Here is a 16737-nt window from a genome sequence, read left to right on the forward strand (position 1 = left end):
ACCACGCAGTTGCAAAAAAATGGCCTGGTCATGAAGGAGGGGGGGATAAATCTTACGGAGCCTTTTCTTTACAAAATACATGTCTCCCCCCCCCCCTTTTTTCTTATCGTTTGTTGCAATATTAACACTGCCAACCTTCCGCAGCCTCTTTGTGGACACGATTGGTGTATGGCATTTCTCAGGGTGGGTTACCTGATGGGGACAAAAATAAGTGTCAGCATAGCAACTTGTAGTCTCGAATAGGAGAATGCGTGGCAAGGTGAAAACCCATAGCGTTACCAGCCAATTGTAGCATTTAAATAAATATTATATATATATATATATATATATATATATATATATATATATATATATATATATATATATATATATATATATATATATATTTTGTCCACTGTCAGCCTGTAATAGAACTATAGTCTAAAATAGAGAAGGATGTACAGCAAATGAATTCCCTATACTGTATGTCCTTAAAAAAATATTATTTTTTGGGGTGGGCAGTTTAATCCCGTAAATGCATACTGATGGTGCTAAATTTGTCTTGGGCATCAATGACCTCTGGGCACTAAAGCGAAGAAGAGGAGTTCATTAATTAAAAGGTGTACAGAAGATGACAGTCATTGCCCAGACTAACCTATTGCTTAACCGCCAGTCCTCACAGCGACAAAGAAGAAATCAAATTAATTGAGGTTGTTTAGATAAGCCGTGGACATGCAATCAATCATCATTATAAGACTTCACTCACCTACAGGTACCTGAAAGGGGAGAAAGGGGCTTCCCGGGGGAGGGGAGGGGGGGGTAGAGAATGATCAGAAATGTGGAGCGCCCCCTTTCTGTCATCTCTGACATTATGGTATAAAAGCAGTTATTTTTCATCTCTATACATCGCTCGAACATCCACTTGATAGAAACCAAAGAATTTTTGTACACTATTATTGTACAGTAAAAGATAAAGTGTGCATTAAGTCAGCTTGTACATGACAATATTGTACACTATATACATCTCGGTTATCGGCATCAAACTCTATATCTTTTTATATACACACTGAAAATGTATCAGAAACATTTGACTATTATTCTTTGTAATCACAATTGTAGTTATAGAAAAAAAAAAAAAAAAAAAAAATCTCCGCTCAGTCACATTTTTTGTTTTTTTAGGATTCCAGCACCCACCTGCCTAAAATGCAAAAATATTTACCACATATTCACTTTACACCAGGTGGTGATATCTAGAAATATTGATATACATATATTAATATCAATGCCTATATACAGATATATAATCTTGAGCTCTATCAATGTTATCTGGAGATCTTCCTCCTCTTGGGTTTGGGGTCCTTCAGCTGTCGATCCCTCTGAGACACCTAAAGCACACAGAGAACAGCAATGACCACAAACGCATGATACAAGCAGCAGAAGTTCAGGCAAAAACTTTAACACAGTTTAAATATATTTATGTTACCCGTTAAGATATTTCTAGCCCTGTTTGGATAGTCATGTTATTTACATATCCGCTGCCATACTGCATGGCCGGGATTGGAATACTGCACCTTTCTTTGCCACCTGCCGGTTCAATGGGTAACCACATTAATGCTAGCAGAGAAAATAAAAATAAAAATAAAAATAAAAATCGGGACCATACTGACGCCACCGGGAACATGTCCACGAACACACAAACCATACTGAAACCATCAGAGGCCTGTCTGAACAGACAAAAGCAGTACTGTACTGACATCACCAGAAATGTGTCTGCAGAAACACAATACATACCATAATGACTTAAAATGGTTGTAAAGGCAGAAGCTTTTTTTTTTACGTTACTGCAGCTCACCCCTAAATATATACCTGAGCCGATCTGGATCCAGCGATGTGCATGAGAGCTGAGGCCCTCTCAGCTCCCTTGCTTCTCACTGGCTCCGATACAACAGCAGAAGCCATTGACTCCTGCTTCTGTCAATCAGTGGCAAGAGAAGGGGGCGGTGCCAAGCCCAGCATCTTATGAATGTACATTTGTGCTCAGGAGTGAGCACGAATGAGTACCCCCATAGCAAATGACTTGGTGGGGTGGGGTTGTGAAGCCAGGAGCGCCAGTGGGGGGCCTTTAGAAGAGAAGGATCAGGACTGCTCTATGCAACAAAACTGCACAGAGTGGTTAAAGTGGAGGTTCACCTGGAAATGTAAATTTTTAACCTTAGATTGATGCTCATTTTGTCTAGGGGAATCGGCTAGTTTTTTTAAAAACGACGCTGTACTTACCGTTGTAGGGAGCGATCTTCTCCGCCGCTTCCGGGTATGGGCTGCGGGACTGGGCGTTCCTATTTGATTGACAGTCTTTCGAAAGGCTTCCGACGGTTGCATCTATCCCGTCACGATTTTCCGAAAGTAGCCGAACGTCGGTGTGCAGGCGCCGTATAGAGCCGCACAGACGTTCGGGTTCTTTCGGCTACTCGTGACGCGATAGATGCGACCGTCGGAAAACTGTCAAATAGGAACGCCCAGTCCCGAAGACCATACCCAGAAGCGGCGGAGAAGATCGCTCTCTAAAACGGTAAGTACTGCTTCGTTTTAAAAAAAAAAAAACTAGCCGATTCCCCTAGACAAAATGAGCATCAATCTAATGTTAAGACATTTTTTTCCGGTGATCTCCCGCTTTAAAGTAGAACATGTTTGGTATTTTAATAAAATAAATAAAACAAAGCTTTACAACCACTTAAAAGGGGTTGTAAACCTTTGTGTTTTTTCACCTTAATGCATCCTCCGCTTAAAGAGAAGCTCCAGCCCCCACCAAAAAAAATAAAAGTCAGCAGCCACAAATACTGTAGCTGCTGACTTTTACAATTAGGGCACTTACCTACCCAGGGATCTCGCGGTGTCCTCACCCAAGCCGATTCTTGAAATCGGCTCTCTGGGTGCTGGCGCCACCATCTTGGGTAAGGAAAGCCGGCAGTGAAGCCTTACGGCTTCAAAGTCGGTTTCCTACTGCGCATGCAAGAATCGTGCTACGCTTTCCTTTTGGCCGGCTGGAGCTCCTCTTTAAAGTGAGCCAGTAATATATATTGGGCAATTAAGACTGTGCCACCCTTAAACCCGGTCTATCTCTGCACCATCACTGTACAGTTTACAAAGTTCAAAACACCCTTTCTTTTTACTCATATACATTTTGGCAACTCACGGTCTAACGTGGGGATGGAAATTATGGGGAACGTTTTTCTTGTCCTGCAAGTGTTGGGAGAATAAGACCCCGCAATCTCATACAACTTACATTGCCAGATATTTTGTCCAGCTCATTCATGGCCTCGTGTATCGCAGCTTCTAGATGGTTATTTAGTGTTCCACTTCTACAATATGAAATACAACAGTTATTAAACATGTACACAAGATCTCCAGTCTAACTGAAGGCAGATATTTGTTTTAAAAAGCGAGGTTGAGTAAGGTTCAGTTTTAGGCCTCATACACACTGGACATTTTTCCATCTCTCCTAGATGCCTTTCCTCCTGGCAGCAGTGTTTTGGAAAAAAATAAATAAAAAATAACGCTTAAAGGCCCCTTTCACGCGGTCAGCTTATTCGGCAGACCTGAACCGGCGCTGCATGCAAGTCTATGGAGCATTGGATGTCAGCGGCGACCATGTCCGCTGACATCCGATCCGATAAAGTCAGACGGATGGTGATACGTCGCCACCCGTTCTGGCGGTTCGGATGAGATCTGATGAAAACAGATATGCTGTCCGTTTTCATCAGGTCTCTCCAAAGACAAGCAGCGGCGCTCGACAAGCCCAGCTCAGTGAGCAGAGAGGGACTCGTCATCCGCCGGCTCAGCGGAGATCAACGGAGAGATCTCCCGCTGAGCTGGCGGACCGCTGCAACGGATCCGCCCGTGTGGAAGGGGCCTAAGCTTGTAAATGCATTTAGGTGTGTCAAGAGCTTGGGTGTCAATTCATTTCAATGGCCAGAATAATCATGTATTCTGGCCAGTGAAGTAAATTAATGCTCAAGCGCTAGCCAGCCTAGCGATAACATGTTTCTTCCACCAAAAAGTCGCTTCTTCTGGACCCGCTGGCAGTTGGGGTTTTTTCTGCTTTTAAACGCCCTTGCTTTTAAACTCCCCTAAATGCCTATGTGTGCCAGGACAAGGTCATCAGGTTGAACATGCCCAACTGCCCCCCCCCCCCCCCCCAAGATATATGAGCATTATGTTTTTAGCAACATTCCCCCCTCTCCCCCAAAAAATTATAATAATTTAGCACTAATCTGCATGCTTACTCCGAAGCATAAATTCCCCCTCCTCCCAGGACAAATCTGTCCCCTTGATGAAATTCCCCTTCCCAGCACAAATCTTAGTCCCTCCATCCCCGCTCCTCAAAATCTTCTCTCTCCCCAAATCCCCCCCCCCCCCCCCAAAAGAAAAAACAAAAAACAAAAAAAAACTCCTCTTAGCACAAATCCTCAAAATGCCCCTCCGAGTATAAATCCTTTCCGCCAAACTTCCTCCTCCCAGCACAAGTTTTCCTCCATCCTCCTAGCACAAATCCTCCTTCCCAACCCCTGCCAAATTTCACCTCCTAGCACAAAAATACCCCCCAAACATCCCTACTAGATCAAATCCCCTCCAAAAAAAATTGTCCTCTCCTAGCACACATCCCCCTTCCCCGCTCTTCCATATCACCTCTTCGAGCTCAAACGCCCCTTCTAGCACAACTCCTCTTGCTCCATCCCCCACCAAACACAAATCTCTCCAAATCACCACTCCTAGCACATGCCCTCTAAATTTACCCTCCTAGAACAATTTGTATGCCCTGCTGCTCCCCAAATTTACTCTAACACAAATCCCCCTCCACCCAATTTGCTCATGGTGCCCCCCCCTATCTCACAATGTTGAGCCTCTCCTCCTGCCCACCCCTGATGGACACAGAAGACAACATGTAGGGGCATTTAAAGGCAGAAACAAAAACCTGCCAGAAGCCCCCAACATCCACGCTACAAACGTCCAGTGTGCATGAGGCCTTAGTGTCACTACAGGCAATTTTTTTTTTTTATTGGATGAATGTCCTACTGGGGAGATTTCCTTTCATTTCCTGTTGCATAGCCAAAACAGGAAGTAAGAGGAGCTCTCTCCAAAGTGAAGGAATACCCGGGTGTCACAGAGGTCACTAGTGTTCCCATTGGAAGATTTGCCTTCCATTCCAACCCAGAATTTTGAAATATCTTTTAATTTTTAATTTCATTAATAAAGGTAAACAGGACAACTAGAGATGGTGAATCTCCATAAACGGGGGAAAAGACAGCAATAAGAATTAATAAAATCCAACTCATAAAAAAACACACCTTGCCTTTAGTGAGACTTTAGGTTCAGTATATAAAATACCAAAATCTATATTATAATGAAGTAGAAAACACTTCTTACTTTCTGTTGCCCTTTTGCACACGATTATAAGCTTCCAGTCCCTCCGTCAACGTCCTCAGCTTGTCACTGTCCACCTAAATGAAAGCACATAATATTATCCAGACCTGGGTTCGCACACAAGTCCATCCATCATTTAAAGTGCGCCAGGTGGATCAGATACTTTGCAGATGAACTTGCTTGTGCAATAACAGGAATTCACTGAGAAGTAGGGATGAGCTTTGTGTTTGAGTTGAACGTATGTTCGATCGCTCGTCGAAATACGAACAAAACGGGTCGTTTGCGCCAAATTCGAGTGACGCGCCACGGCCCATAATTCACTGCGGCATTGCAGAGAGAGATTTTTCTAGGTAGACAGAGCAGGCAGGCTAGTCAGTTAATGTTAGTGTGTAGAGGATATATATACATCCCAGGTGTTGTACATATATTTATACACTGTATAGCTTAGCTAGATCAGTTCTTCCTAATGTACTGGCAGGTAGTCGATTGTGCTAGCCACAGTATTCTCACGTGGTGTATTGCCTGTGTCCTCTGCAGTGTGCACCATAAAGCTACACAGGCATACTATAGACACCCAGCAGGTACAATATTTAATGGAATTTTTAATTTTTTATTTATTTATGCATCATCAAAAAAAAAAATCCTTTAAATATTGTACCTGCTGGGTGTCTGTAGTATACCTGTGAAAACGTCTTCGAGAACCCGGGTCTTGCCCCAGGGAACATGTATCAATGGAATTTTTTTTTTTTTTAAATGGTCGTTTTTTATGGAGCAGTGTTTATAATGATGCTGCATCATTAAAATCACTGCTCCAGAAAAAACGACCGTTTTTAAAACTTTTTTCCATTGATACATGTTCCCTGGGGCAAGACCCGGGTTCTCAAAGGCCCCATGTACACGAGAAGCAAATGCAAACTCATCTAAACACAAGTTTTACCGCGATTTACCGCGTTTGCGTTTATAAGCATTTGGTTAAGAAACATCATAAGACCCTCCCTAAGCTCAAAAAACAATATTATTTAACCATTTCAGCTATTTTGTGAGACCAGAGCAGCTGAGAGAGCAGCAGTGTACGTGTATTTAGCGTGTCACTTGCCACGTCACCTGCCATGTCACCTGGCCACGTCACCTGCCACAAGTTGTGTATTGTCCACTGGCCACGTCACCTGCCACATCAACTGGCCACGTCACCTGCCAAGTTGTGAATTGTCCACTTGCCACATCACCTGGCCACGCCACCTGCCACAAGTTGTGGATTGTCCACTGGCCACGTCACCTGGCTATGTCACCTGCCACGTCACCTGGCCACGTCACCTGGCCACGCCACCTGGCCACGCCACCTGCCACAAGTTGTGGATTGTCCACTGGCCACGTCACCTGGCTATGTCACCTGCCACGTCACCTGGCCACGTCACCTGGCCACGTCACCTGCCACAAGTTGTGGATTGTCCACTGGCCACGCCACCTACCACGTCACCTGCCATGTCACCTGGCCACGTCACCTGCCACAAGTTGTGGATTGTCCACTTGCCACGTCACCTGGCCACGCCACCTGCCACAAGTTGTGGATTGTCCACTGGCCACGTCACCTGGCTATGTCACCTGCCACGTCACCTGGCCACGTCACCTGCCACAAGTTGTGGATTGTCCACTGGCCACGCCACCTACCACGTCACCTGCCATGTCACCTGGCCACGTCACCTGCCACAAGTTGTGGATTGTCCACTTGCCACGTCACCTGGCCACGCCACCTGCCACAAGTTGTGGATTGTCCACTGGCCACGTCACCTGGCTATGTCACCTGCCACGTCACCTGGCCACGTCACCTGCCACAAGTTGTGGATTGTCCACTGGCCACGCCACCTACCACGTCACCTGCCATGTCACCTGGCCACGTCACCTGCCACAAGTTGTGGATTGTCCACTTGCCACGTCACCTGGCCACGCCACCTGCCACAAGCTGTGGATTGTCCACTGGCCATGTCACCTGGCTATGTCACCTGCCACGTCACCTGGCCACGTCACCTGCCACAAGTTGTGGATTGTCCACTGGCCACGCCACCTGCCACGTCAACTGGCCACATCACCTGCCACAAGTTGTGGATTGTCCACTGGCCACATCACCTGGCCACGTCACCTGCCACATCACCTGGCCACGTCACCTGCCTCAAGTTGTGTATTGTCCACTTGCCACGTCATCTGCCATGTCACCTGGCCACCCCACCTGCCACAAGTTGTGGATTGTCCACTGGCCACGTCACCAGGCCACGTCACCTGCCACAAGTTGTGGATTGTCCACTTGCCATGTCACCTGGCCACGTCACCTGCCACGTCAACTGGCCACGTCACCTGCCACAAGTTGTGGATTGTCCACTGGCCACGTCACCTGCCATGTCACCTGGCCACTTTACCTGCCACGTCACCTGGCCACGTCACCTGCCACAAGTTGTGGATTGTCCACTGGCCACGTCACCTGGCCACGTCACCGGCCACGTCACCTGCCACAAGTTGTGGATTTTCCACTGGCCACGTCACCTGGCCACGTCACCTGCCATGTCACCTGGCCACATCACCTGCCACGTCACCTGGCCACGTCACCTGCCACAAGTTGTGGATTGTCCACTGGCCACGTCACCTGCCACGTCAACTGGCCACGTCACCTGCCAAGTTGTGAATTGTCCACTTGCCACATCACCTGGCCACGCTACCTGCCACAAGTTGTGGATTGGCCACTGGCCACGCCACCTGCCACGTCACCTGCCATGTCACCTGGCCACGTCACCTGCCACAAGTTGTGGATTGTCCACTTGCCACGTCACCTGGCCACGCCACCTGCCACAAGTTGTGGATTGTCCACTGGCCACGCCACCTGCCACGTCACCTGCCACAAGTTGTGGATTGTCCACTTGCCATGTCACCTGGCCACGTCACCTGCCACGTCACCTGGCCACATCACCTGCCATGTCACCTGGCCACGTTACCTGCCACAAGTTGTGGATTGTCCACTGGCCACGTCACCTGCCACATCAACTGGCGACGTCACCTGCCAAGTTGTGAATTGTCCACTTGCCACGTCACCTGGCCACGCCACCTGCCACAAGTTGTGGATTGTCCACTGGCCACGGCACCTGGCCACGTCACCTGCCACATCACCTAGCCACGTCACCTACAACAAGTTGTGGATTGTCCACTTGCCACGTCACCTGCCTCAAGTTGTGTATTGTCCACTTGCCACGTCATCTGCCATGTCACCTGGCCACCCCACCTGCCACAAGTTGTGGATTGTCCACTGGCCACATCACCTGCCGCAAGTGGTGGATTGTCCACTTGCCATGTCACCTGGCCACGTCACCTGCCACATCACCTGGCCACGTCACCTGCCACAAGTTGTGGATTGTCCACTGGCCACGTCACCTGCCACAAGTTGTGGATTGTCCACAATGCAATGCAAGCAATTACATTTTTTATGTTTTTTTTATGTTTTTTCATCATTTGCCATCATTTTTGAGATTTCTAATGTAAAAAAATAGGTCACCTTTAAAAACGCCTATAAACGAAATCGCGGCAAAACGGCGGTACCGCGTTTTGCCGCGATTTGCCGCGATTTGCGTCTAAAACGCGAAAGCTGAAAGCCTCTGAACCCAAAATTTTGGGTTTGGAAAAACGGCCCTAAACCCAACTGCTTTAAAACGCCAAAAAACTTGATTGTGTGCATGGACACATAGGATAACATTAAATGTGTTCAGGGGCAGTTGAAAAAAATGCCCAAATGCCTCTGAACTCGAGTTTAGCAGCGTCTCGTGTGCATGGGGCCAAAGACGTTTTCCGACAATAACTTGCATATGGGGCTTTAAAATGGGCACTTTTTAATTCGAACGTTCGAGTCCCATTGACGTCAATGGGGTTCTAAATGTTCGAGCGAACTTTCATTGCGTTCGAAGGTTCTGGTGCGAACCGAACGCGGGGGTGTTCAGCTCATCCCTACTGAGAAGTAGTAAACTAGCATGCATCAGTGCATAGATGCGACTTTGCCACATAGGAATACACGAGATTTCTATTCAAATAAACGGTCATACAATAAAATGTATTCAATTTACTCCATGAATTGATCCACACAGCTGTGTGTGTTCTGAAGAGAGCTAAACAGCAGGGGATCAATTACCCTCTCTTTATAGAAGAGAAGAACAGCAGGAAATTTGTAGTCAGTGCACTCCTGACCTGTTGCCATTTTCATGCAACATTTCACATTAACTAGACTAAAGAGAAATTAACATTTTTAATCTAGTCTTGAATACAGGACACATTCTCAATATAAGAAAAGTGTGTGTGGGGGGGTTTAAAGAAGTAGATTAACATTAAGTTAAAGTACTGCATACCTAACGTGAGCACTTTTACTTTTGTTTTAGATAGAATAGGGAAGGTTTTAAACCCCATGTACAGTGCCTTGAAAAAGTATTCATACCCCTTGAAATTTTCCACATTTTGTCATGTTACAACCAAAAACATAAATGTATTTTATTGGGACTTTATGTGATAGACCAACACAAAGTGGCAGAAAAATGATAAATGGTTTTCAATTTTTTTTTACAAATACCGTATTTATCTGCGTATAACGCGCACCCCAAGCTTAAGGGATGTTTTAAGGGGGAAAAAAAAAAACTTCCATTTTGAATGCTCGTCGCCGATAAATACGGTAAATATGTGAAAAGTGTGGTGTACATTTGTATGGCGCCCCCCCCCTTTGTATAACCTCCTTTCTCTGCCATTACAGCTGCAAGTCTTTTTGGGGATGTCTCTACCAGCTTTGCACATCTAGAGAGTGATTATGTTGCCCATTCTTCTTGGGAAAAAATCTCAAGCTCTGTCAGATTTGATAGAGAGCACCTGTCAACAGAAATTTTCCAGTCTTGCCACCGATTCTCAATTGGATTTAGGTCTGGACTTTGACTGAGCCATTCTAACACATGAATATGCTTTGATCTAAACCATTCCATTGTGGTTCTGGCTGTATGTTTAGGGTCGTTGTCCTGCTGGAATGTAAACCCCCGCCCCAGTCTCAAGTCTTTTGCAGACTCTTAAGGGCTCTTTCACACGGAGCGGACCGTTTCCGGGTCCGCTCCGTGTGTCTCCGTCGGCTCAGCGGGGGTCCCCGCTCAGCTGTCGGCGGATAGGGCGGTCCCCGCACACAGTGCAGGGACCGCCCTGTCTCTGCTCCGCTCTGCCCTATGGGGAACCTGATGCAGACGGACCGTCTGTCCGCCTGCATCAGTTCCGCTCCGCCGAATGGAAGAAAAATAGGGTTTCTTCCGTTCGGAAAAGCGGATCCCGACTGACGCGGACGCTAGCGGATGCTCCATCCGCTAACGGACGCGTTCCCATAGAGATTCATTACAAGTCCGTTAACGGACTTGTAATGAGCGGACGAACGGTCCGCTAGTGTGAAAGGACCCTAACAGGTTTCCTTCCAAGATTTGCCTGTATTTGGCTCCATCTTCCCATCAACTCTGACCAGATTCCCTGTCCCTGCTGAAGAGAAGCATCCCCACAACATGATGCTGCCACCACCAAGTTTCACAGTGGGGATGGTGTGTTTAGGGTGATGTGCAGTGTTAGTTTTCCGCCACACATAGCATTTTGCTTTTAGGCCAAAAAATGTAATTTTGGTCTCATCTGAGCAGAGCACCCCTTCTTCCACATGTTTGCTGTGTCCCCCACATGGCTTCTCGCAAACTTCAAACGGGACTTCTTATGGCTTTCTTTCAACAATGGCTTTCTTCTTGCCACTCTTCCATAAAGGCCAAATTTGTGGAGTACACAACGAATAGATGTCCTGTGGACAGATTCTCCCACCCGAGCTGTGGATCTCTGCAGCTCCTCCAGAGTTACCTCGTGGCTGCTTCTCTGATTAATGTTCTTCTTGCCCGGCCTGTCAGTTTAGGTGGACGGCCATGTCTTGGTAGGTTTGCAGTTGTGCCATACTCTTTCCATTTTCAGATGATGGATTGAACAGAGCTCCGTGAGATTTTCAATGCTTGGGATAGTTTTTTTTTTTCTATAACCTAACCCTGCTTTAAACTTCTCCACAACTTTATCCCCGACCTGTCTGGTGTGTTCCTTGGCCTTCATGATGCGGTTTGTTCACTAAAGTTCTCTAACAAACCTCTGAGGGCTTCACAGAACAGATGTATTTATACAGAGATTAAAATTACACGGGTGGATTCGATTTACTAATTAGGCGACATCTGAATGCAATTGGTTTCACTAGATTTTAGTTCGAGGTATCCGAGTAAGGGGGGGCTAAATACAAATGCACGCCACACTTTTCAGATATTTGTAAAACATTTTGAAAACCATTTATAATTTTCCTTCTACTTTACAATTACGTGCCACTTTGTGTTCACCCACATTGTGTTGGTCTATCACATAAATTCCCAACAAAATACATGTTTTGGTTGTAAAATAACAAAATGTGGAAAATTTCAAGGCACTGTTTTTTTTTTTAAATGGCTTTGCATTTTCCTAATGGCAGGTTTATTTTACTTTACAGCTTTACTTTTGTGCTAGAAGAAATCAGTCCACTGGTAACCTATGCTTCTAAACACTTGAGCCCTGTAAATAGCTCTGGGAGGCAAGTGTATCCGTCCGCACAGCTACAACGCTACTATGCTTCAACATTACCTGGTCTTATGCTTGCCAAAAGTGAGAGCAGACAATGTGAGACACAATAAAGCTATACGCGTAAAACACAAAACAACAGCTGGTATTAATGAAACCAGCTCAGAACTGTGCACCTTGTTGGGTAATGTCCCCTCATATCCTTAGGGACAATGATAGAGCCGTAACAAGCTCATCATCTGGTCTCCCCTCCATGGTGTGCATTCTCCATACATTCTTTTTAGAGGTTTTGGTAACAGGATTACTTGCTCCCTAGTGAATTCTCTACCAGAATACTGTATGTGGAGCATATGCCCCAAACATGAGGAGTAGAAAGTTCAGTTTAGAATAATGCTCTCAATGCCACCAGGAAGGAAGAGAAACGTCGCCTTTTTTTGACCTAAACATTTGACAAAAACAAGAAATTTCAACAACATTTTGCCATTTTGGGGAAATGCATTGGAGTGAATAGTAAAAGAGACATTAAGGTGTACCGTAATGAAATTGAGTGTTCACTGAAGACAAAAAAATAGAAATACCATATTTATCGGTGTATAACACGCAACATAACTTTAAGAGGGAAGTTTCAGAAAAACAAACAAAAAAAAAAAAAACAACCTTTCCACAGCCCCCTGCACATTACACGGCCCCCCTGCACGGGGGCACAGACGCCCATTCATTATAAAGCTACCCTGCACTCCCAGGAGACCCCCAGTCTCCTGGGTCAGCACTGCCAGCAACTCTAAAGTTGAGAAAACATCACCGTCAGCCTCTTCTCATACACCGCTCCTCCTGTAAATCGAAGCTTCTAAAAACCTCAATTACCGCCGCTCTCTCGTGGACCCGATCATGTGACTGCTCTCCTCTGCTGATTCATTGACGGCCACATGACTGCTCTCTTCCTCCAATCAAAAGCTACACTCAAGGAGGTAGAGCAGGAGGAGGAGAGCGGCCAGAAAGAGCAGCGTTAATTGGAAGCCTCTAAATACCTCATTTGCATTGAGGGTGGCACAGGAGGAGCAGTGTATGAGAAAGGACTGTCTGGCAGTAATGTTTTCTTAACGTTAAAGTATGCTGGCAGGGCAGCCGGCCTGACAACCTCTCTCCCCCCCCCCCCCAATGGGTGGCACCCTGGCAAACTGCCCCCCGTTGGTAATAAAAGCAAAAAATATTGGCGTATAACACGCAGTCACAGTTTACCCTCAATTTTACAGGGTAAAAAAAGTGAGTGTTATACGCCAATAAATACAGTCATTTTGCCCGTCTCCATTCAGCAAGTGAAGGGTAAAAGGGACATGGCAACATAAAAAAAACTGGAATGGTTTAACCCTTCCACAATCCAAAAACAGCAAAAACGTATTTCTCTTTTCGTCCATGGACGGACACAGCTCCTTAAATCTTGACATTTGGGTTATGTTCCTGTTCATAGGAGAGGCTCTCCTATTAACAGGAGCATAACCCAAATGTCAAGATTTAAGAAGCTGTGTCCGTCCATGGAAGACAGAGAAAAGGATTTTACGGTACAGTACAAAAAATCCTATTTCCTCTTTCAATTAGAAAGACATTGAGGATTTATTTTGCAAACATCCAGTTGAATGATTTTAAAATAAGCATGCGCATTACAAAGAATAAAAAAAAATAAAAAATTAAAGCAGTTATGTATGTACCTTCCCTTCTTCTGAGTTCTGTTGATACGGGTTACGTAGGTCGTCCCGCACTAGTTTTCCAGGCCATGAAGCCAGTCCTTTAAGCTGCCCCCAGACCAAGTCTCCCATATTAAACGTCCTTGGCCTATAATGCATTAAGTCATTAGAAGAAGGGGAGTCAGGAATCCGAAGGTCATCCTCGCTACTGATGCTCTTGGTGTCCGAGGGGCTAGGGACGCACCCATTCATGCCTTTGGCATGGAAGTCTCCATTATAATGAATGTAGTCTCTTGCTAAAGAACTTTCTAAACTGTTGGAAGAGCTGGGAGACTGTTCCTCTATGCTGACTTCTTGTTTGGGGATGTTCAGGAGCTCTCCAAACCCCCTGTGCTGTGGGGGCCGTGTACCGTTCATGTGCGCGCAACGTTCCACCGTGCTCTCCAACCTTTCTTTGAAGCTCATCATAGTCCTTTTGTAATGGTTGAACCTGAAATTCTCCTCTAGCATCTTATCGCTTGGGCAGTGCCTGGGCGGCAGCAAGATCTGGCACTGCTCGTCTTCGAAGGAGTGCAATAGAGAGACATTGCCAGACCTTACTTGGTAAGGGTTGCCATGGACCTGTGCATTGTGGTCCAAAAACTCCTCACATTTCCACCTGTTCATGTCACCTGGACTTTGACCGCCATTCCACTGCCTTTTAGGAGTATTGCATCCTGCTTTGAAATATTCAAAACCATCCCCGTCCACCATGTGTTTGTTCTGATCCATGTTCTTCCTCATTCGGGTACCTCTCGTGTTTCGTGTCCTGACCTCCAGATCAGCATTTGCCATGTTTCTGCCATGAATGATGGCATTCACCGCGCTTGACAGGTTTAATGGGTCACCAATGGATGCAGTGAAGGCACTCATGGCACTTAGTGCTGGAATAGCGTTCATCTGCGTCGTGCTGGACACCGCCGTCGTGATGACCACTTGCATTCCTTTACTGGCTGCATCAACCACAGCTTTATAGATGGCGTCCACTGAACCGTCTCCTTCTCGGACATTATCTTTCACGTACTGTTCTGTCCTATGAGGCATGTTACAAGATTTGTCCGGAAATGGAGGAACCGATGAGTTTGGGTTTTCAGGTATTGAAGATGTTCCCATCTGTGCGCTGACCTCTTTGTTTTCTTGCATTTTCATCTGTGGAAATTAGATAATTTAGCAAGCATTACTTAGCATTCCAGACCATCTTGATCAACACCTAGTATTAGAGGGACATGCAGTGGGCAAGGATTAATGATATTTGTGTCTGAATATGCCAAGGTGCCTGGCTGCCATACTTCAATACCTCCTGAGTCATTGGCCTAGAACAAGCATACAAAAATGTTATGCCTTTATAGTGCCTTCAGGCATTCACGTTCCAGATCAGTGAGTTGGAAGGTACTGAATCCAGAGACATCCAGGCAATCAGTATTTTCTTTAAGAGTTCAATATTTGGAACCAAAGTATTTCTTTGATGACAGGTTTCCCTTCAAGGAAAGCAGTACTCAGTACATAATTACTTACCTAACTTCAGGCTTTGCAGTAGACAATAAATGTGTCTGCTCTTACCTTTTATCTGCCCCCCCCCCCAAACTCCTTACTAGAGTCTTGCAAAAGCACCACTTCTTCCAACTATGGGGCACACACGTGACCATTCACTGTGTCTCCCACAATTCAGCGCTAATGCCTGAGCAGTGAATCACCCACCAGGCCTATGCTACGTGGGGGTAAGAGGCATGCTTAGACCAATGCAAATAAAAAAGTAGGTATGTGCATTTTTGGAGAACAGGAGAGTGGATCAAGATGGAAACCGTACAACCATGCAATGCCCTTCCATGTGATGTACTGCACACCTTTGCTGCCATGGTGCTATGTGGTGGGTGTCCAGTGTGCCCCTGTGCCTTTGAGGGGTGGACTCCCTCCAGGCTCATCTGTCTAACCATTATAATGATTATAATGCATGTGCTCCCAAGGTGGAGGCTTTTAAAGTTAGAACTACAGATAGTGGGTTGCCTCGACGGGCCTCTGTAGCTTATGTATGCATTTGCATACAAGATGTGTGCAAACTAAACCAGTTTTTAAAGCATACTGTTAGACAGGACAAATCGGTTGGTTAGCAGACTGGTCGGTTTGATGAGCTGGGAAATTTTCTTTGGTTTTGTTTTGGATCAGGAAGAAATCTTATGGTGCCTGCTAAAAGTCATGAGAGTTGGTTAAATTGTATCTTAGGGCAATAAAAAACCTTATACAGTACATCTCTGCAATACATGCACATTTGCCCATATTACATCCCTTTAGCGACTGCAATTACAGAAAAAAAATCTGTTGATCTGCCAGAAAATGCATTTACTACAAAGTCATGTTGTGGGCTGACAACACTAAGCATTTTTGTGGACTTAGGCCAGCCATAGATTCGAACCATGCATGAGTAGACTGAATGTACCAAGTTGATTGATCAACTTGGGTACAGCCAACCTGCCGGATGTTGCATGCAATTATTGCTAGCAGCTTGTGTAGGCGCAACAATAATCCGTCCCCGCCAGGAGAATACAATGGACCGGCGAGAGGGATTCCCATCCACAAGGTCTGTGTTGATGGGGGAATCAACTCGTGGTTGCAGGAAAGAAATTCGCTCCGTGTATGGCCTGCATAAGTGTTGTCAGTACTGACCAGTTGTCTCTTGGCAAACTACTCAGACCCTCCTACTCTTTCAGCTCCATGAGATTAGGCCAATCTTTCTGTAGTTTCAAGATAAGTACTGGAAGGGCTATTAGTACTCCTGATCACAGGACAGCTCTGAATGTCTTTGCATTTCAGTGCAGCAGAGGTATTGTGTTATCTCAGTATAAAAAGTTATGAGCTCACTGGACTTCTGGCAGGTTCAACATAGTTTTTTATTTTTTGCACTTTGAACAAGTAACAAAATGCTTTCAATGGCCAACAATGGAGGAAATACCGTATTTTCCGGTGTATAAGACGACTTTTTCCAACCCCTTAAAAGTCGGGGGTC

General features: G+C 45.7%; 1 protein-coding gene across 1 annotated transcript in view; it reads right to left on the reverse strand.

The window, feature by feature from the left end:
* Positions 1–1109: 1109 nt before the first annotated feature.
* MBD5 (methyl-CpG binding domain protein 5) overlaps positions 1110–16737 on the reverse strand; it is a 101746-nt gene continuing 86118 nt past the window's right edge. The window contains exons 9-12 of the mRNA XM_040358023.1: positions 13722–14885; positions 5404–5477; positions 3263–3338; positions 1110–1364 (exon numbers count right to left, since the gene is read on the reverse strand). Coding sequence (XP_040213957.1) covers positions 1302–1364; positions 3263–3338; positions 5404–5477; positions 13722–14885 — 1377 coding nt within the window. The 3' untranslated portion in view covers positions 1110–1301. The remainder of the gene's footprint in view (positions 1365–3262; positions 3339–5403; positions 5478–13721; positions 14886–16737) is intronic.

The sequence above is a fragment of the Rana temporaria genome, chromosome 6, assembly GCF_905171775.1.
Source record: "Rana temporaria chromosome 6, aRanTem1.1, whole genome shotgun sequence".
Taxonomy (NCBI): Eukaryota; Metazoa; Chordata; class Amphibia; order Anura; family Ranidae; genus Rana; species Rana temporaria.